Raw genomic sequence first — 24,493 nt, forward strand, 5'->3', positions numbered from 1 at the left:
GCAGGTTGAGAGCTTCAAGTTCCTTGGTGTCCACATCACCAACAAACTAACATGGTCCAAGCACACCAAGACAGTCATAGAGGGCACGACAAAACCTATTCCCCCTCAGGATACTGAAAAGATTTGGCATGGGTCCTCAGATCCTCAAAAGGTTCTACAGCTGCACCATCGAGAGCATCCTGACGGGTTGCATCACTGCCTGGTATGGCAACTGCTCAGCCTCCGACCGCAAGGCACTACAGAGGGTAGTGCAAACAGTACATCACTGGGGCCAAGCTTCCTGCCATCCAGGACCACTATACCAGGCGGTGTCAGAGGAAGGCCCAAAAAAGTGTCAAAGACTCCAGCCACCCTAGTCATAGACTGTTCTCTCTGCTACAGCACGGCAAGCGGTACCGGAGCGCCAAGACTAGGTCCAAGAGGCCTCTAAACAGCTTCTACCCCCAAACCATAAGACTCCTGAACATCTAGTCAAATGGCTACGCAGACTATTTGCATTGCCCCCCCCTCCACACCACTGCTACTCTGTTGTCATCTATGCATAGTCACTTTATTAACTCTCCTACATGTACATACTACCTCAACTAACCAGTGCCACACTGACTCTGTATCGGTACCCCCCTGTATATAGTCTCGCTATTGTTATTTTACTGCTGCTCTTTAATTACTTGTTACTTTTATCTCTTATTTTGATCTGTATTTTTTTAAACTGCATTGTTGGTTAGGGGCTCATAAGTAAGCATTTCACTATAAGGTCTACACCTGTTGTATTCGGTGCATGTGACTAATAAAATTTGGTTTGATATATAGAAATCTACTGTATAATGATTTCATGCTTTATAGTAATCTACCGTATAATGATTTCATCACTTCTCTATGCCCTCCCCTCTGCTCTTCTCCTCCTCTCCCCTCTTCTTCGCTCTTCTCCTCCTCCTCTCCTTCTCCACTTCTTCCCCTCCCCTCCCCTCCCCACCTCTCCTCTCCTCTCCTCTCCTCTCCTCTCCTCTCCTCTCCTCTCCTCTCCTCTCCTCTCCTCTCCTCTCCTCTCCTCTAGGGACCTAAAGACTAAGATAGAGAAAGAGGACACTAAGATTGAGCTGCTGGGTACTCAGACCACCCTGGTAGACTCTCACTGTATCCGCTGTCTACAGCCCTTCAAGTTCCTGGTCAACAGTAAGCGTCAGTGCATAGACTGTAAGATGTACACCTGCAAGGCATGCAGCCGCTACAACAAGAAGGATCACGGCTGGGTGTGCGACCCCTGTCGTATGACAAGGTGGGGGCCCGTGGGTGTCAAGGTCTCCTGAACACACAGCATTAAGAGATTCTCCTGAACACATAGTAATAACAGATGTGTTTGGAAACATTTGCAATTGTTTGACTGACCAGGTCCTGAACCAAGATTGTCTGTGTCATTATGAAGCTTCAGGCAGTCAGAGAAGAGGGCCAACTCATAGAAGGCTAGTAATAAGAAATAGTTATAGTAGGGCCAACTCTTAGAAGGCTAGTAATAATATATAGTTAGAGAAGAGGGCCAACTCTTAGAAGGCTAGTAATAATATATTGTCATAGTAGGACCAACTCTTAGAAGGCTAGTAATAATATATAGATAGAGAAGAGGGCCAACTCTTAGAAGGCTGGTAATAATATATAGTGAGAGAAGAGGCCAACTCTTAGAAGGCTAGTAATAATATATAGTTATAGTAGGGCCAACTCTTACAAGGCCAGTAATAATATATAGTTAGAGATGAGGGCCAACTCTTAGATGGCTAGTGATAATATATAGTTGTAGTAGGGCCAACTCTTAGAAGGCAAGTAATAATATATAGTCAGAGAAGAGGGCCAACTCTTAGAAGGCTAGTAATAATATATAGTTATAGTAGGGCCAACTCTTAGAAGGCTAGTAATAATATAAAGTTAGAGAAGAGGGCCAAATCTTAGAAGGCTAGTAATAATATATAGTTAGAGAAGAGGGCCAACTCTTAGAAGGCTAGCAATAATATATAGTTATAGTAGGGCCAACTCTTAGAAGGCTAGTAATAATATATAGTTAGAGAAGAGGGCCAACTCTTAGAACGCTAGTAATAATCTATAGTTAAGTAGGGCCAACTCTTAGAAGGCTAGTAATAATATATAGTTAGAGAAGAGGGCCAACTCGTAGAAGGCTAGTAATAATATATAGTTATAGTAGGGCCAACTCTTACAAGGCTAGTAGTAATATATAGTTAGAGAAGAGGGCCAACTCTTAGAACGCTAGTAATAATCTATAGTTAAGTAGGGCCAACTCTTAGAAGGCTAGTAATAATATATAGTCAGAGAAGAAGGCCAACTCTTAGAAGGCTAGTAATAATATATAGTCAGAGAAGAAGGCCAACTCTTAGAAGGCTAGTGATAATATATAGTTATAATAGGGCCAACTCTTAGAAGGCTAGTAATAATATATAGTCAGAGAAAAGGGCCAACTCTTAGAAGGCTAGTAATAATATATAGTCAGAGAAGAGGGACAACTCTTAGAAGGCCAGTAATAATATAAAGTTAGAGAAGAGGGCCAACTCTTAGAAGGCTAGTAATAATATATAGTTATAGTAGGGCCAACGCTTAGAAGGCTAGTAATAATATATAGTTATAGTAGGGCCAACTCTTAGAAGGCTAGTAATAATATATAGTCAGAGAAGATGGCCAACTCTTAGAAGGCTAGTAATAATATATAGTTATAGTAGGGCCAACTCTTAGAAGGCTAGTAATAATATAAAGTTAGAGAAGAGGCCAACTCTTAGAAGGCTAGTAATAATATATAGTTAGAGAAGAGGGCCAACTCTTAGAAGGCTAGTAATAATATATAGTTATAGTAGGGCCAACTCTTAGAAGGCTAGTAATAATATATAGTTAGAGAAGAGGGCCAACTCTTAGAAGGCGAGTGATAATATATAGTTATAGTAGGGCCAACTCTTAGAAGGCTAGTAATAATATATAGTCAGAGAAGAGGGCCAACTCTTAGAAGGCTAGTAATAATATATAGTCAGAGAAGAGGGCCAACTCTTAGAAGGCTAGTAATAATATATAGTCAGAGAAGAGGGCCAACTCTTAGAAGGCTAGTAATAATATAAAGGTAGAGAAGAGGCCAACTCTTAGAAGGCTAGTAATAATATATAGTTAGAGAAGAGGGCCAACTCTTAGAAGGCTAGTAATAATATATAGTTATAGTAGGGCCAGCTCTTAGAAGGCAAGTAATAATATATAGTTAGAGAAGAGGGCCAACTCTTAGAAGGCTAGTAATAATATATAGTTAGAGAAGAGGCCAACTCTTAGAAGGCTAGTAATAATATATAGTTAGAGAAGAGGGCCAACTCTTAGAAGGCTAGTAATAATATATAGTTAGAGAAGAGGGCCAACTCTTAGAAGGCTAGTAATAATATATAGTTAGAGAAGAGGCCAACTCTTAGAAGGCTAGTAATAATATATAGTCAGAGAAAAGGGCCAACTCTTAGAAGGCTAGTAATAATATATAGTTAGAGAAGAGGGCCAACTCTTAGAAGGCTAGTGATAATATATAGTTATAGTAGGGCCAACTCTTAGAAGGCTAGTAATAATATATAGTCAGAGAAGAGGGCCAACTCTTAGAAGGCTAGTAATAATATATAGTCAGAGAAGAGGGCCAACTCTTAGAAGGCTAGTAATAATATATAGTCATAGTAGGGCCAACTCTTAGAAGGCTAGTAATAATATATAGTTAGAGAAGAGGGCCAACTCTTAGAAGGCTAGTAATAATATATAGTTATAGTAGGGCCAACTCTTAGAAGGCAAGTAATAATATATAGTTAGAGAAGAGGGCCAACTCTTAGAAGGCTAGTAATAATATATAGTTAGAGAAGAGGCCAACTCTTAGAAGGCTAGTAATAATATATAGTTATAGTAGGGCCAACTCTTACAAGGCTAGTAGTAATATATAGTTAGAGAAGAGGGCCAACTCTTAGAACGCTAGTAATAATATATAGTTATAGTAGGGCGAACTCTTAGAAGGCTAGTAATAATATAAAGTTAGAGAAGAGGCCAACTCTTAGAAGGCTAGTAATAATATATAGTTAGAGAAGAGGGCCAACTCTTAGAAGGCTAGTAATAATATATAGTTATAGTAGGGCCAACTCTTAGAAGGCAAGTAATAATATATAGTTAGAGAAGAGGCCAACTCTTAGAAGGCTAGTAATAATATATAGTTATAGTAGGGCCAACTCTTACAAGGCTAGTAGTAATATATAGTTAGAGAAGAGGGCCAACTCTTAGAAGGCTAGTAATAATATATAGTTATAGTAGGGCCAACTCTTAGAAGGCAAGTAATAATATATAGTTAGAGAAGAGGCCAACTCTTAGAAGGCTAGTAATAATATATAGTTATAGTAGGGCCAACTCTTACAAGGCCAGTAATAATATATAGTTAGAGAAGAGGGCCAACTCTTAGATGGCTAGTGATAATATATAGTTAAGTAGGGCCAACTCTTAGAAGGCTAGTAATAATATATAGTTATAGTAGGGCCAACTCTTACAAGGCCAGTAATAATATATAGTTAGAGAAGAGGGCCAACTCTTAGATGGCTAGTGATAATATATAGTTGTAGTAGGGCCAACTCTTAGAAGGCTAGTAATAATATATAGTTATAGTAGGGCAAACTCTTAGAAGGCTAGTAATAATATATTGTCACAGAAGAGGGTCAAGAGTCCTGTTCAGGTGACATAGTCAGGAAACTCAAGCTCTATGGGATTCATATACATTCCATTGATGATGGGGTTCATATTGAGACTGGAGTGAATCTCCAGCTCTATGGGGTTCATGATGAGACTGGAGTGACTCTCCTAGCTCTATGGGGTTCATGATGAGACTGGAGTGACTCTCCTAGCTCTATGGCGTTCATATTGAGACTAGAGTGACTCTCCTAGTTCTATGGGGTTCATATTGAGACTGGAGTGACTCTCCTAGCTCTATGGGGTTCATATCGAGACTGGAATGACTCTCCTAGCTCTATGGGGTTCATATTGAGACTGGAGTGACTCTGCTAGCTCTATGGGGTTCATATTGAGACTGGAGTGACTCTCCTAGCTCTATGGGGTTCATATTGAGACTAGAGTGACTCTCCTAGTTCTATGGGGTTCATATTGAGACTGGAGTGACTCTGCTAGCTCTATGAGGTTCATATTGAGACTGGAGTGACTCTCCTAGCTCTATGGGGTTCATATTGAGACTGGAGTGACTCTCCTAGCTCGGGCAGAGACGGGTGCTCCCTAGCTCTATGGGGTTCATATTGAGACTGGAGTGACTCTGATAGCTCTATGGGGTTCATATTGAGACTGGAGTGACTCTCCTAGCTCTAAGGGGTTCATATTGAGACTGGAGTGACTCTGCTAGCTCTATGAGGTTCATATTGAGACTGGAGTGACTCTCCTAGCTCTATGGGGTTCATATTGAGACTGGAGTGACTCTCCTAGCTCTGTGGGGTTCATATTGAGACTGGAGTGACTCTGATAGCTCTATGGGGTTCATATTGAGACTGGAGTGACTCTCCTAGCTCTATGGGGTTCATATTGAGACTGGAGTGACTCTCCTAGCTCTATGGGGTTCATATTGAGACTGGAGTGACTCTCCTAGCTCTAAGGGGTTCATATTGAGACTGAAGTGACTCTCCTAGCTCTATGGGGTCATATTGAGACTGAAGTGACTCTTGTGTTTACCTTGCAGGGTCCTGAAAATCGGAACGGTGGGATGGTACCATGACAACGTGCGCACCCGTTTCAAGCGTTTCGGCAGTGCCAAGGTGATGAAGTCTCTTTACAAGCGACTCAACGGAGAGGGTGGGTTCTTTTTGTTTGATTATTGATTCGTTGTGCATACTTCTAAATGTAAGCACATGTTACAGTTGTAGTTGTGGTTGTTGTTGAGACGTGTCCAAGTGTCACATTTTGGTCACCAAATGATCAGGAGTGTGACACATGGCTGGCTGTAATGAAGAGTCACATGGTAGGGCCTGTACTTGACACCGGGGTGACATGCCCATGCTATGATGACAAATGGTCACCACTGGCAGCTGGTGGGAGGAGCTATAGGAGGACGGGCTCATTGTAAACGGAATGGTATCAACACATCCATCGGAAACCACCTGTTTGACTCCGTTCCGACCGTCCCTGATTCCATTCCAGCCATTACAATGAGCCTGTCCTCCTATAGCTCCTCCCACCAGCCTCTACTAATGGTCATATGTAGCATTCCAGAACTGGGAACAGTGTTCTAGAACTGAGTGGCTGTTGTATGTTCTGTATTCTAACAGTCCTCTTGACCCAGACCTCACAGAGGACAAAGAGATGATTTGAAGTACAGTACCAGTCAAAAGTTTGGACACACCGACTCATTCAAGGGTTTTTCTTTATTTTTACTATTTTCTACATTGTAGAATAGTGTAGACATCAAAACTATGAAATAATCTGGAATCATGTAGTAACCAAAAAAAGTGTTAAACAAATCAAAATACATTGTAGATTCTTGCCTTGATGACAGCTTTGCACATTCTTTGCATTCTCTCAACCAGCTTCACCTGGAATACTTTTCCAACAGTCTTGAAGGAGTTCCCACATATGCTGAGCACTTGTTGGCTGCTTTTCCTTCACTCTGAGGTCCAACTCATCCCAAACCATTTCAATTCTGTTGAGGTCAGGTGATTGTGGAGGCCAGGTCATCTCATGCAGCACTCCATCACTCTCCTTCTTGGTCAAATACACCTACTCTGCGTCTCACAAAGACACGATTGCAACCAAAAATCTAAAATTTGGACTCATCAGACCAAAGGACAGATTTCCAATGGTCTAATGTGTTTCTTGGCCCAAGCAAGTCTCTTCTTCTTATTGGTGTCCTTTAGTAGTGGTTTCTTTGCAGCAATTCGACCATGTAGGCCTGATTCACGCAGTCTCCTCTGAACAGTTGATGTTGAGATGTGTCTGTTACTTGAATTCTGTGAAGCATTTATTTGGGCTGAAATTTCTGAGGCTGGTAACTCTAATGAACTTGTCCTCTGCAGCAAAGGTAACTCTGGGTCTTCCTTTCCTGTGGCGGTCCTCATGAGAGCCAGTTTCATCATGGCGCTTGATGGTTTTTGCGACTGCACTTGAAGAAACTTTCAAAGTTCTTGAAATTTTCCGGATTGACTGACCCTCATGTCTTAAAGTAATGATGTCCTGTCGTTTGTCTTTGCTTATTTGAGCTGTTCTTTCCATAATATGGGCTTGGTCTTTTACCAAATAGGGCTATCTTCTGTATACCACCCCTACCTTGTCACAACACAACTGATTGGCTCAAACGCATTAAGAAGGAAAGGAATTCCACAAATTAACTTTTAGCATGGAACACCTGTTAATTGAAATGCATTCCAGGTGACTACCTCATGAATGAAGCTGGTTGAGAGAATGCCAAGCGTGTGCAAAGCTGTCATCAAGGCAAAAGGTGGCTACTTTGAAGAATCTCAAAAAATGTAATATATTTTGATTTGTGGTTACTACATCTTTCCACGTGTTATTTAACAGTTTTGATGTCTTCACTATTATTCTACAATGTAGAAAATAGTAAAAATAAAGAAAAACCTTGGAATGAGTAGGTGACTGGTACTGACTATATAATTATTAGTAACAGAATATCACTTCTCTCTGTCTTCACAGGCACCCGTCGTGACAGTGACACACAAAGCATGCCCGATTTCCGCAGTAAGTAGAATAGATGAAGGCAATGGGGGAAAATAGTATAAATAATAACACCAGCATAAGCACTATGATATGCAAACGTAACACGGGGTTACACAATTTGAGAAGAAAGAAAAGTCACCCCTTCTCCCTCTCTCCCCTGTAGATGATAGGTACAATGGTCATGATGAGGACTATGCAGAAGCAGAAGCTCAGCGATACAAAATGGTAAACAGTTTCTCCTCTCAATATAGTTCTTGAGAAACTAGATATCATATCCCAGACTCACTACTTCTCTTTATGTCTCCATCCCGTTGTTTTGTCAGATGCGAAAGAACAAGCGTCTGCTCTCTGTTCATCCCATGGACTTGGATGTGGATATAGAAGAGTATTTTCCACCCCACTCTCGCACTCACTCTCGTCGACAATCCTACCAGGTAGACGGACAAAACGGTTCTGGTTTCTACTAGCCAAAAGTAGTGCATTGTGGGAATAGGGGGTTATTTGAGATTGTGATGGTTATGTCACATCTGAACAGCAGATCCAGGAGGAGCGAGGCGGTGGTCACCGTGGTGACATGGAGTACATGGATTCCATGCAGCAACAACAACACCACCGCATGAACCGTAGGAAGAGCCTGGATAGGTACAACATGCGCCCCGGTAAGCAACACGCAGACACACACATTCAATCAGAGCTGGTTATTTTACAATGTAATAGCATTACAAAACTACAACAACAGTAATTTCACGCCAAACTGACATTTTGTAATATAACCTGAGCTAAAGCGATGGTTCTCAGACGATGGGCAGTATGGGATGGTGCGTGCCCGCTCCCTGTCCAAGATCAGCTCCTCTATGAACCGCCAGCACTATGTGGACACGTCAGAGGAGGAGGAAGGAGGGCGCAACACCATGTACCAGACCCCCTATCGCCGACGCCCTTCCTACAGCCGAGTTGGCTCTCACGAGAACATGCAGCTCCCAACACAGCCACCGGTAGGGGATGTGTGACAAGTGTGTGTGTGTGAGAATGGTGTGTGTGTGTGTGTGTGTGTGTGTGTGTGTGAGAGAGAGAGAGAAAAAAAATGTGTGTGTGTGTGTGTGTGTGTGTGTGTGTGTGTGTAGAATGGTGTGTGTGTGACAAAGAGAAAGTGAAATAGAGCTGAAATGGAGATGAGACAGATGACGTCTCTCTACACTATTAAACTACCCTGACATGAGACGTCTCTCTACACTATTAAACTACCCTGACATGAGACAGGTGACGTCTCTCTACACTATTAAACTACCCTGACATGAGACAGATGACGTCTCTCTACACTATTAAACTACCCTGACATGAGACAGATGACGTCTCTCTACACTATTAAACTACCCTGACATGAGACAGATGACGTCTCTCTACACTATTAAACTACCCTGACATGAGACAGATGACGTCTCTCTACACTATTAAACTACCCTGACATGAGACAGATGACGTCTCTCTACACTATTAAACTACCCTGACATGAGACAGGTGACGTCTCTACACTATTAAACTACCCTGACATGAGACAGATGACGTCTCTCTACACTATTAAACTACCCTGACATGAGACAGATGACGTCTCTCTACACTATTAAACTACCCTGACATGAGACAGATGACGTCTCTCTACACTATTAAACTACCCTGACATGAGACAGATGACGTCTCTCTACACTATTAAACTACCCTGACATGAGACAGATGACGTCTCTCTACACTATTAAACTACCCTGACATGAGACAGATGACGTCTCTCTACACTATTAAACTACCCTGACGTGAGACAGATGACGTCTCTCTACACTATTAAACTACCCTGACGTGAGACAGATGACGTCTCTCTACACTATTAAACTACCCTGACATGAGACAGATGACGTCTCTCTACACTATTAAACTACCCTGACGTGAGACAGATGACGTCTCTCTACACTATTAAACTACCCTGACGTGAGACAGATGACGTCTCTCTACACTATTAAACTACCCTGACATGAGACAGATGACGTCTCTCTACACTATTAAACTACCCTGACATGAGACAGATGACGTCTCTCTACACTATTAAACTACCCTGACATGAGACAGATGACGTCTCTCTACACTATTAAACTACCCTGACATGAGACAGGTGACGTCTCTACACTATTAAACTACCCTGACATGAGACAGATGACGTCTCTCTACACTATTAAACTACCCTGACATGAGACAGGTGACGTCTCTCTACACTATTAAACTACCCTGACATGAGACGTCTCTCTACACTATTAAACTACCCTGACATGAGACAGATGACGTCTCTACACTAATAAACTACCCTGAAATGAGACAGGTGACGTCTCTCTACACTATTAAACTACCCTGACATGAGACAGATGACGTCTCTATACACTATTAAACTACCCTGACCGAGACAGATGACGTCTCTTTACACTATTAAACGACCCTGACATGAGACAGATGACGTCTCTATACACTAGCAAACTACCCTGACATGAGACAGATGACGTCTCTCTACACTATTAAACTACCCTGACATGAGACAGGTGACGTCTCTCTACACTATTAAACTACCCTGACATGAGACGTCTCGCTACACTATTAAACTACCCTGACATGAGACAGGTGACGTCTCTCTACACTATTAAACTACCCTGACATGAGACAGGTGACGTCTCTCTACACTATTAAACTACCCTGACATGAGACAGGTGACGTCTCTCTACACTATTAAACTACCCTGACATGAGACAGGTGACGTCTCTCTACACTATTAAACTACCCTGACATGAGACAGATGACGTCTCTCTACACTATTAAACTACCCTGACATGAGACAGATGACGTCTCTCTACACTATTAAACTACCCTGACATGAGACAGATGACGTCTCTCTACACTATTAAACTACCCTGACATGAGACAGATGACGTCTCTCTACACTATTAAACTACCCTGACATGAGACAGATGACGTCTCTCTACACTATTAAACTACCCTGACATGAGACAGGTGACGTCTCTACACTATTAAACTACCGTGACATGAGACAGGTGACGTCTCTCTACACTATTAAACTACCCTGACATGAGACAGGTGACGTCTGTATACACTATTAAACTACTTTGACATGAGACAGATGACATCTCTCTACACTATTAAACTACCCTGACATGAGACAGATGACGTCTCTATACACTATTAAACTACCCTGACATGAGACAGATGACGTCTCTATACACTATTAAACTACCCTGACATGAGACAGGTGACGTCTCTCTACACTATTAAACTACCCTGACATTAGACAGGTGACGTCTCTCTACACTATTAAACTACCCTGACATGAGACAGGTGACGTCTCTCTACACTATTAAACTACCCTGACATGAGACAGATGACGTCTCTCTACACTATTAAACTACCCTGACATGAGACAGATGACGTCTCTATACACTATTAAACTATCCTGACATGAGAAAGGTGATGTCTCTATACACTATTAAACTATCCTGACATGAGACAGGTGACGTCTCTCTACACTATTAAACTACCCTGACATGAGACAGGTGACGTCTCTCTACACTATTAAACTACCCTGACGTGAGACAGGTGACGTCTCTCTACACTATTAAACTACCCTGACGTGAGACAGGTGACGTCTCTCTACACTATTAAACTACCCTGACGTGAGACAGGTGACGTCTCTCTACACTATTAAACTACCCTGACAGGAGACAGATGACGTCTCTCTACACTATTAAACTACCCTGACATGAGACAGATGACGTCTCTCTACACTATTAAACTACCCTGACATGAGACAGATGACGTCTCTATACACTATTAAACTACCCTGACATGAGACAGCTGATGTCTCTCTACACTATTAAACTACCCTGACATGAGACAGGTGACGTCTTTCTACACTATTAAACTACCCTGACATGAGACAGGTGACATCTCTATACTATTAAACTACCCTGACATGAGACAGGTGACGTCTCTCTACACTATTAAAGTACCCTGACATGAGACGTCTCTCTACACTATTAAACTACCCTGACATGAGACAGGTGACGTCTCTCTACACTACTAAACTACCCTGACATGAGACAGATGACGTCTCTCTACACTATTAAACTACCCTGACATGAGACAGGTGACGTCTCTCTACACTATTAAACTACCCTGACATGAGACAGATGACGTCTCTCTACACTATTAAACTACCCTGACATGAGACAGATGACGTCTCTCTACACTATTAAACTACCCTGACATGAGACAGATGACGTCTCTCTACACTATTAAACTACCCTGACATGAGACAGATGACGTCTCTCTACACTATTAAACTACCCTGACAGAGACAGATGACGTCACTCTACACTATTAAACTACCCTGACATGAGACAGATGACGTCTGTATACACTATTAAACTACTCTGACATGAGACAGATGACGTCTCTCTACACTATTAAACTACCCTGACATGAGACAGATGACGTCTCTCTACACTATTAAACTACCCTGACATGAGACAGATGACGTCTCTACACTAATAAACTACCCTGACATGAGACAGGTGACGTCTCTCTACACTATTAAACTACCCTGACATGAGACAGATGACGTCTCTCTACACTATTAAACTACCCTGACATGAGACAGATGACGTCTCTATACACTATTAAACTACCCTGACCGAGACAGATGACGTCTCTTTACACTATTAAACTACCCTGACATGAGACAGATGACGTCTCTATACACTATTAAACTACCCTGACATGAGACAGATGACGTCTCTCTACACTATTAAACTACCCTGACATGAGACAGATGACGTCTCTCTACACTATTAAACTACCCTGACATGAGACAGGTGACGTCTCTACACTAATAAACTACCCTGCCATGAGACAGGTGACGTCTCTCTACACTATTAAACTACCCTGACATGAGACAGATGACGTCTCTCTACACTATTAAACTACCCTGACATGAGACAGATGACGTCTCTATACACTATTAAACTACCCTGACCGAGACAGATGACGTCTCTTTACACTATTAAACTACCCTGACATGAGACAGATGACGTCTCTATACACTATTAAACTACCCTGACATGAGACAGATGACGTCTCTCTACACTATTAAACTACCCTGACATGAGACAGATGACGTCTCTACACTACTAAAATACCCTGACATGAGACAGATGACATCTCTCTACACTATTAAACTACCCTGACTGAGACAGATGACGTCTCTATACACTATTAAACTACCCTGACATGAGACAGATGACGTCTCTCTACACTATTAAACTACCCTGACTGAGACAGATGACGTCTCTATACACTATTAAACTACCCTGACATGAGACAGGTGGCGTATCTCTACACTATTAAACTACCCTGACATGAGACAGATGACGTCTCTACACTATTAAACTACCCTGACATGAGACAGATGACGTCTCTCTACACTATTAAACTACCCTGACATGAGACAGATGACGTCTCTCTACACTATTAAACTACCCTGACATGAGACAGATGACGTCTCTACACTATTAAACTACCCTGACTGAGACAGATGACGTCTCTATACACTATTAAACTACCCTGACATGAGACAGGTGGCGTCTCTCTACACTATTAAACTACCCTGACATGAGACAGATGACGTCTCTCTACACTATTAAACTACCCTGACTGAGACAGATGACGTCTCTATACACTATTAAACTACCCTGACATGAGACAGATGACGTCTCCTACACTATTAAACTACCCTGACATGAGACAGATGACGTCTCCTACACTATTAAACTACCCTGACATGAGACAGATGACGTCTCTCTACACTATTAAACTACCCTGACATGAGACAGATGACGTCTCTATACACTATTAAACTACCCTGACTGAGACAGATGACGTCTCTCTACACTATTAAACTACCCTGACATGAGACAGATGACGTCTCTCTACACTATTAAACTACCCTGACATGAGACAGATGACGTCTCTACACTACTAAACTACCCTGACATGAGACAGATGACATCTCTCTACACTATTAAACTACCCTGACTGAGACAGGTGGCGTATCTCTACACTATTAAACTACCCTGACATGAGACAGATGACGTCTCTACACTATTAAACTACCCTGACATGAGACAGATGACGTCTCTCTACACTATTAAACTACCCTGACATGAGACAGATGACGTCTCTCTACACTATTAAACTACCCTGACATGAGACAGATGACATCTCTCTACACTATTAAACTACCCTGACTGAGACAGGTGGCGTATCTCTACACTATTAAACTACCCTGACATGAGACAGATGACGTCTCTACACTATTAAACTACCCTGACATGAGACAGATGACGTCTCTCTACACTATTAAACTACCCTGACATGAGACAGGTGACGTCTCTCTACACTATTAAACTACCCTGACATGAGACAGGTGACGTCTCTCTACACTATTAAACTACCCTGACATGAGACAGATGACGTCTCTCTACACTATTAAAGTACCCTGACATGAGACGTCTCTCTACACTATTAAACTACCCTGACATGAGACAGGTGACGTCTCTCTACACTACTAAACTACCCTGACATGAGACAGATGACGTCTCTCTACACTATTAAACTACCCTGACATGAGACAGGTGACGTCTCTCTACACTATTAAACTACCCTGACATGAGACAGATGACGTCTCTCTACACTATTAAACTACCCTGACATGAGACAGATGACGTCTCTCTACACTATTAAACTACCCTGACATGAGACAGATGACGTCTCTCTACACTATTAAACTACCCTGACATGAGACAGATGACGTCTCTCTACACTATTAAACTACCCTGACAGAGACAGATGACGTCACTCTACACTATTAAACTACCCTGACATGAGACAGATGACGTCTGTATACACTATTAAACTACTCTGACATGAGACAGATGACGTCTCTCTACACTATTAAACTACCCTGACATGAGACAGATGACGTCTCTCTACACTATTAAACTACCCTGACATGAGACAGATGACGTCTCTACACTAATAAACTACCCTGACATGAGACAGGTGACGTCTCTCTACACTATTAAACTACCCTGACATGAGACAGATGACGTCTCTCTACACTATTAAACTACCCTGACATGAGACAGATGACGTCTCTATACACTATTAAACTACCCTGACCGAGACAGATGACGTCTCTTTACACTATTAAACTACCCTGACATGAGACAGATGACGTCTCTATACACTATTAAACTACCCTGACATGAGACAGATGACGTCTCCTACACTATTAAACTACCCTGACATGAGACAGATGACGTCTCCTACACTATTAAACTACCCTGACATGAGACAGGTGACGTCTCTCTACACTATTAAACTACCCTGACATGAGACAGGTGACGTCTCTCTACACTATTAAACTACCCTGACATGAGACAGATGACGTCTCTCTACACTATTAAACTACCCTGACATGAGACAGATGACGTCTCTCTACACTATTAAACTACCCTGACATGAGACAGATGACGTCTCTCTACACTATTAAACTACCCTGACATGAGACAGATGACGTCTCTCTACACTATTAAACTACCCTGACATGAGACAGATGACGTCTCTCTACACTATTAAACTACCCTGACATGAGACAGGTGACGTCTCTACACTATTAAACTACCGTGACATGAGACAGGTGTCGTCTCTCTACACTATTAAACTACCCTGACATGAGACAGGTGACGTCTGTATACACTATTAAACTACTTTGACATGAGACAGATGACATCTCTCTACACTATTAAACTACCCTGACATGAGACAGATGACGTCTCTATACACTATTAAACTACCCTGACATGAGACAGATGACGTCTCTATACACTATTAAACTACCCTGACATGAGACAGGTGACGTCTCTCTACACTATTAAACTACCCTGACATTAGACAGGTGACGTCTCTCTACACTATTAAACTACCCTGACATGAGACAGGTGACGTCTCTCTACACTATTAAACTACCCTGACATGAGACAGATGACGTCTCTCTACACTATTAAACTACCCTGACATGAGACAGATGACGTCTCTATACACTATTAAACTATCCTGACATGAGACAGGTGATGTCTCTCTACACTATTAAACTACCCTGACATGAGACAGGTGACGTCTCTATACTATTAAAATACCCTGACATGAGACAGATGACGTCTTTCTACACTATTAAACTACCCTGACATGAGACAGATGACGTCTGTATACACTATTAAACTACTTTGACATGAGACAGATGACATCTCTCTACACTATTAAACTACCCTGACATGAGACAGATGACGTCTCTATACACTATTAAACTACCCTGACATGAGACAGATGACGTCTCTATACACTATTAAACTACCCTGACATGAGACAGGTGACGTCTCTCTACACTATTAAACTACCCTGACATGAGACAGGTGACGTCTCTCTACACTATTAAACTACCCTGACGTGAGACAGGTGACGTCTCTCTACACTATTAACCTACCCTGACGTGAGACAGGTGACGTCTCTCTACACTATTAAACTACCCTGACATGAGACAGGTGACGTCTCTCTACACTATTAAACTACCCTGACAGGAGACAGATGACGTCTCTCTACACTATTAAACTACCCTGACATGAGACAGATGACGTCTCTCTACACTATTAAACTACCCTGACATGAGACAGATGACGTCTCTATACACTATTAAACTACCCTGACATGAGACAGCTGATGTCTCTCTACACTATTAAACTACCCTGACGTGAGACAGGTGACGTCTTTCTACACTATTAAACTACCCTGACATGAGACAGGTGACATCTCTATACTATTAAACTACCCTGACATGAGACAGGTGACGTCTCTCTACACTATTAAAGTACCCTGACATGAGACGTCTCTCTACACTATTAAACTACCCTGACATGAGACAGGTGACGTCTCTCTACACTACTAAACTACCCTGACATGAGACAGATGACGTCTCTCTACACTATTAAACTACCCTGACATGAGACAGGTGACGTCTCTCTACACTATTAAACTACCCTGACATGAGACAGATGACGTCTCTCTACACTATTAAACTACCCTGACATGAGACAGATGACGTCTCTCTACACTATTAAACTACCCTGACATGAGACAGATGACGTCTCTCTACACTATTAAACTACCCTGACATGAGACAGATGACGTCTCTCTACACTATTAAACTACCCTGACAGAGACAGATGACGTCACTCTACACTATTAAACTACCCTGACATGAGACAGATGACGTCTGTATACACTATTAAACTACTCTGACATGAGACAGATGACGTCTCTCTACACTATTAAACTACCCTGACATGAGACAGATGACGTCTCTCTACACTATTAAACTACCCTGACATGAGACAGATGACGTCTCTACACTAATAAACTACCCTGACATGAGACAGGTGACGTCTCTCTACACTATTAAACTACCCTGACATGAGACAGATGACGTCTCTCTACACTATTAAACTACCCTGACATGAGACAGATGACGTCTCTATACACTATTAAACTACCCTGACCGAGACAGATGACGTCTCTTTACACTATTAAACTACCCTGACATGAGACAGATGACGTCTCTATACACTATTAAACTACCCTGACATGAGACAGATGACGTCTCTCTACACTATTAAACTACCCTGACATGAGACAGATGACGTCTCTCTACACTATTAAACTACCCTGACATGAGACAGGTGACGTCTCTACACTAATAAACTACCCTGCCATGAGACAGGTGACGTCTCTCTACACTATTAAACTACCCTGACATGAGACAGATGACGTCTCTCTACACTATTAAACTACCCTGACATGAGACAGATGACGTCTCTATACACTATTAAACTACCCTGACCGAGACAGATGACGTCTCTTTACACTATTAAACTACCCTGACATGAGACAGATGACGTCTCTATACACTATTAAACTACCCTGACATGAGACAGATGACGTCTCTCTACACTATTAAACTACCCTGACAGAGACAGATGACGTCACTCTACACTATTAAACTACCCTGACATGAGACAGATGACGTCTGTATACACTATTAAACTACCCTGACATGAGACAGATGACGTCTGTATACACTATTAAACTACTCTGACATGAGACAGATGACGTCTCTCTACACTATTAAACTACCCTGACATGAGACAGATGACGTCTCTCTACACTATTAAACTACCCTGACATGAGACAGATGACGTCTCTACACTAATAAACTACCCTGACATTAGACAGGTGACGTCTCTCTACACTATTAAACTACCCTGACATGAGACAGATGACGTCTCTCTACACTATTAAACTACCCTGACATGAGACAGATGACGTCTCTCTACACTATTAAACTACCCTGACTGAGACAGATGACGTCTCTATACACTATTAAACTACCCTGACATGAGACAGGTGGCGTATCTCTACACTATTAAACTACCCTGACATGAGACAGATGACGTCTCTACACTATTAAACTACCCTGACATGAGACAGATGACGTCTCTCTACACTATTAAACTACCCTGACATGAGACAGATGACGTCTCTCTACACTATTAAACTACCCTGACATGAGACAGATGACGTCTCTACACTATTAAACTACCCTGACTGAGACAGATGACGTCTCTATACACTATTAAACTACCCTGACATGAGACAGGTGGCGTCTCTCTACACTATTAAACTACCCTGACATGAGACAGATGACGTCTCTCTACACTATTAAACTACCCTGACTGAGACAGATGACGTCTCTATACACTATTAAACTACCCTGACATGAGACAGATGACGTCTCCTACACTATTAAACTACCCTGACATGAGACAGATGACGTCTCCTACACTATTAAACTACCCTGACATGAGACAGATGACGTCTCTCTACACTATTAAACTACCCTGACATGAGACAGATGACGTCTCTATACACTATTAAACTACCCTGACTGAGACAGATGACGTCTCTCTACACTATTAAACTACCCTGACATGAGACAGATGACGTCTCTCTACACTATTAAACTACCCTGACATGAGACAGATGACGTCTCTACACTACTAAACTACCCTGACATGAGACAGATGACATCTCTCTACACTATTAAACTACCCTGACTGAGACAGGTGGCGTATCTCTACACTATTAAACTACCCTGACATGAGACAGATGACGTCTCTACACTATTAAACTACCCTGACATGAGACAGATGACGTCTCTCTACACTATTAAACTACCCTGACATGAGACAGATGACGTCTCTCTACACTATTAAACTACCCTGACATGAGACAGGTGACGTCTCTCTACACTATTAAACTACCCTGACATGAGACAGATGACGTCTCTCTACACTATTAAACTACCCTGACATGAGACAGGTGACGTCTCTCTACACTATTAAACTACCCTGACATGAGACAGGTGACGTCTCTCTACACTATTAAACTACCCTGACATGAGACAGATGACGTCTCTCTACACTATTAAACTACCCTGACTGAGACAGATGACGTCTCTATACACTATTAAACTACCCTGACATGAGACAGGTGGCGTATCTCTACACTATTAAACTACCCTGACATGAGACAGATGACGTCTCTACACTATTAAACTACCCTGACATGAGACAGATGACGTCTCTCTACACTATTAAACTACCCTGACATGAGACAGATGACGTCTCTCTACACTATTAAACTACCCTGACATGAGACAGATGACGTCTCTACACTATTAAACTACCCTGACTGAGACAGATGACGTCTCTATACACTATTAAACTACCCTGACATGAGACAGGTGGCGTCTCTCTACACTATTAAACTACCCTGACATGAGACAGATGACGTCTCTCTACACTATTAAACTACCCTGACTGAGACAGATGACGTCTCTATACACTATTAAACTACCCTGACATGAGACAGATGACGTCTCCTACACTATTAAACTACCCTGACATGAGACAGATGACGTCTCCTACACTATTAAACTACCCTGACATGAGACAGATGACGTCTCTCTACACTATTAAACTACCCTGACATGAGACAGATGACGTCTCTATACACTATTAAACTACCCTGACTGAGACAGATGACGTCTCTCTACACTATTAAACTACCCTGACATGAGACAGATGACGTCTCTCTACACTATTAAACTACCCTGACATGAGACAGATGACGTCTCTACACTACTAAACTACCCTGACATGAGACAGATGACATCTCTCTACACTATTAAACTACCCTGACTGAGACAGGTGGCGTATCTCTACACTATTAAACTACCCTGACATGAGACAGATGACGTCTCTACACTATTAAACTACCCTGACATGAGACAGATGACGTCTCTCTACACTATTAAACTACCCTGACATGAGACAGATGACGTCTCTCTACACTATTAAACTACCCTGACATGAGACAGGTGACGTCTCTCTACACTATTAAACTACCCTGACATGAGACAGATGACGTCTCTCTACACTATTAAACTACCCTGACATGAGACAGGTGACGTCTCTCTACACTATTAAACTACCCTGACATGAGACAGGTGACGTCTCTCTATACTATTAAACTACCCTGACATGAGACAGATGACGTCTCTCTACACTATTAAACTACCCTGACATGAGACAGGTGAAGTCTCTCTACACTATTAAACTACCCTGACATGAGACAGGTGACGTCTCTCTACACTATTAAACTACCCTGACATGAGACAGATGACGTCTCTACACTAATAAACTACCCTGACATGAGACAGGTGACGTCTCTCTACACTATTAAACTACCCTGACATGAGACAGATGACGTCTCTACACTAATAAACTACCCTGACATGAGACAGATGACGTCCCTATACAATATTAAACTACCCTGACCGAGACAGATGACGTCTCTTTACACTATTAAACTACCCTGACATGAGACAGATGACGTCTCTATACACTATTAAACTACCCTGACATGAGACAGATGACGTCTCTATACACTATTAAACTACCCTGACTGAGACAGGTGGCGTCTCTCTACACTATTAAACTACCCTGACATGAGACAGGTGATGTCTCTCTACACTATTAAACTACCCTGACATGAGACAGGTGACGTCTCTATACACTATTAAACTACCCTGACATGAGACAGGTGACGTCTCTATACACTATTAAACTACCCTGACATGAGACAGATGACGTCTCTCTACACTATTAAACTACCCTGACATGAGACAGATGACGTCTCTCTACACTATTAAACTACCCTGACATGAGACAGATGACGTCTCTCTACACTATTAAACTACCCTGACATGAGACAGATGACGTCAGTATACACTATTAAACTACTCTGACATGAGACAGATGACGTCTCTCTACACTATTAAACTACCCTGACATGAGACAGATGACGTCTCTATACACAATAAACTACCCTGACATGAGACAGATGACGTCTCTCTACACTATTAAACTACCCTGACATGAGACAGATGAAGTCTCTCTACACTATTAAACTACCCTGACATGAGACAGATGACGTCTCTCTACACTATTAAACTACCCTGACATGAGACAGATGACGTCTCTATACACTATTAAACTACCCTGACATGAGACAGGTGATGTCTCTCTACACTATTAAACTACCCTGACATGAGACAGGTGACGTCTCTATACTATTAAACTACCCTGACATGAGACAGATGACGTCTCTCTACACTATTAAACTACCCTGACATGAGACAGGTGACGTCTCTATACTATTAAACTACCCTGACAGGAGACAGATGACGTCTCTCTACACTATTAAACTACCCTGACATGAGACAGGTGACGTCTCTCTACACTATTAAACTATCCTGACATGAGACAGATGACGTCTCTCTACACTATTAAACTACCCTGACATGAGACAGATGACGTCTCTATACACTATTAAACTACCCTGACATGAGACAGATGACGTCTCTATACACTATTAAACTACCCTGACATGAGACAGATGACGTCTCTCTACACTATTAAACTACCCTGACATGAGACAGATGACGTCTCTCTACTCTATTAAACTACCCTGACATGAGACAGATGACGTCTCTAAACTAATAAACTACCCTGACATGAGACAGGTGACGTCTCTCTACACTATTAAACTACCCTGACATGAGACAGGTGACGTCTCTCTACACTATTAAACTACCCTGACATGAGACAGATGACGTCCCTATACAATATTAAACTACCCTGACCGAGACAGATGACGTCTCTTTACACTACTAAACTACCCTGACTGAGACAGGTGGCGTCTCTCTACACTATTAAACTACCCTGACATGAGACAGATGACGTCTCTACACTACTAAACTACCCTGACATGAGACAGATGACATCTCTCTACACTATTAAACTACCCTGACTGAGACAGATGACGTCTCTACACTAATAAACTACCCTGACATGAGACAGGTGACTTCTCTCTACACTATTAAACTACCCTGACATGACACAGATGACGTCTCTCTACACTATTAAACTACCCTGACAGGAGACAGATGACGTCTCTCTACACTATTAAACTACCCTGACATGAGACAGGTGATGTCTCTCTACACTATTAAACTACCCTGACATGAGACAGGTGATGTCTCTCTACACTATTAAACTACCCTGACATGAGACAGGTGACGTCTCTATACTATTAAACTACCCTGACATGAGACAGATGACGTCTCTCTACACTATTAAACTACCCTGACATGAGACAGGTGACGTCTCTATACTATTAAACTACCCTGACAGGAGACAGATGACGTCTCTCTACACTATTAAACTACCCTGACATGAGACAGGTGACGTCTCTCTACACTATTAAACTACCCTGACATGAGACAGGTGACGTCTCTCTACACTATTAAACTACCCTGACATGAGACAGATGACGTCTCTATACACTATTAAACTACCCTGACATGAGACAGATGACGTCTCTATACACTATTAAACTACCCTGACATGAGACAGATGACATCTCTCTACACTATTAAACTACCCTGAGATGAGACAGATGACGTCTCAACACTATTAAACTACCCTGACATGAGACAGATGACGTCTCTACACTATTAAACTACCCTGACATGAGACAGATGACGTCTCTCTACACTATTAAACTACCCTGACATGAGACAGATGACGTCTCTCTACACTATTAAACTACCCTGACATGAGACAGATGACGTCTCTATACACTATTAAACTACCCTGACATGAGACAGATGACGTCTCTATACACTATTAAACTACCCTGACATGAGACAGATGACGTCTCTCTACACTATTAAACTACCCTGACATGAGACAGATGACGTCTCTCTACACTATTAAACTACCCTGACGTGAGACAGATGACGTCACTCTACACTATTAAACTACCCTGACATGAGACAGATGACGTCTCTCTACACTATTAAACTACCCTGACGTGAGACAGATTACGTCTCTCTACACTATTAATCTACCCTGACATGAGACAGGTGACGTCTCTCTACACTATTAAACTACCCTGACATGAGACAGATGACGTCTCTCTACACTATTAAACTACCCTGACATGAGACAGGTGACGTCTCTCTACTCTATTAAACTACCCTGACATGAGACAGGTGACGTCTCTCTACACTATTAAACTACCCTGACATGAGACAGATGACGTCTCTCTACACTATTAAACTACCCTGACATGAGACAGGTGACGTCTCTCTACACTATTAAACTACCCTGACATGAGACAGATGACGTCTCTCTACACTATTAAACTACCCTGACATGAGACAGGTGACGTCTCTCTACACTATTAAACTACCCTGACATGAGACAGGTGACGTCTCTCTACACTATTAAACTACCCTGACATGAGACAGATGACGTCTCTCTACACTATTAAACTACCCTGACATGAGACAGGTGAAGTCTCTCTACACTATTAAACTACCCTGACATGAGACAGGTGACGTCTCTCTACACTATTAAACTACCCTGACATGAGACAGATGACGTCCCTATACAATATTAAACTACCCTGACCGAGACAGATGACGTCTCTTTACACTATTAAACTACCCTGACTGAGACAGGTGGCGTCTCTCTACACTATTAAACTACCCTGACATGAGACAGATGACGTCTCTACACTACTAAACTACCCTGACATGAGACAGATGACATCTCTCTACACTATTAAACTACCCTGACTGAGACAGGTGGCGTCTCTCTACACTATTAAACTACCCTGACATGAGACAGATGACGTCTCTACACTATTAAACTACCCTGACATGAGACAGATGACGTCTCTCTACACTATTAAACTACCCTGACATGAGACAGATGACGTCTCTCTACACTATTAAACTACCCTGACATGAGACAGATGACGTCTCTCTACACTATTAAACTACCCTGACATGAGACAGATGACGTCTCTCTACACTATTAAACTACCCTGACATGAGACAGATGACGTCTCTCTACACTATTAAACT

General features: G+C 42.0%; 1 protein-coding gene across 2 annotated transcripts in view; it reads left to right on the forward strand.

Moving 5' to 3' along the window:
- The window catches only part of mlpha (melanophilin a), a 93,065-nt gene that overhangs the window by 3,983 nt on the left and 64,589 nt on the right, over positions 1-24,493 (forward strand). For both annotated transcript variants that reach the window (XM_082963621.1, XM_082963622.1), the window contains exons 3-9: positions 1,055-1,276; positions 5,729-5,841; positions 7,693-7,737; positions 7,880-7,941; positions 8,040-8,150; positions 8,252-8,375; positions 8,515-8,711. In XM_082963621.1, the coding sequence (XP_082819747.1) occupies positions 1,055-1,276; positions 5,729-5,841; positions 7,693-7,737; positions 7,880-7,941; positions 8,040-8,150; positions 8,252-8,375; positions 8,515-8,711 (874 nt within the window). The remainder of the gene's footprint in view (positions 1-1,054; positions 1,277-5,728; positions 5,842-7,692; positions 7,738-7,879; positions 7,942-8,039; positions 8,151-8,251; positions 8,376-8,514; positions 8,712-24,493) is intronic.

This window comes from Salmo salar, chromosome 17, assembly GCF_965601325.2.
Source record: "Salmo salar chromosome 17, fSalSal1, whole genome shotgun sequence".
NCBI classification, from domain to species: Eukaryota; Metazoa; Chordata; class Actinopteri; order Salmoniformes; family Salmonidae; genus Salmo; species Salmo salar.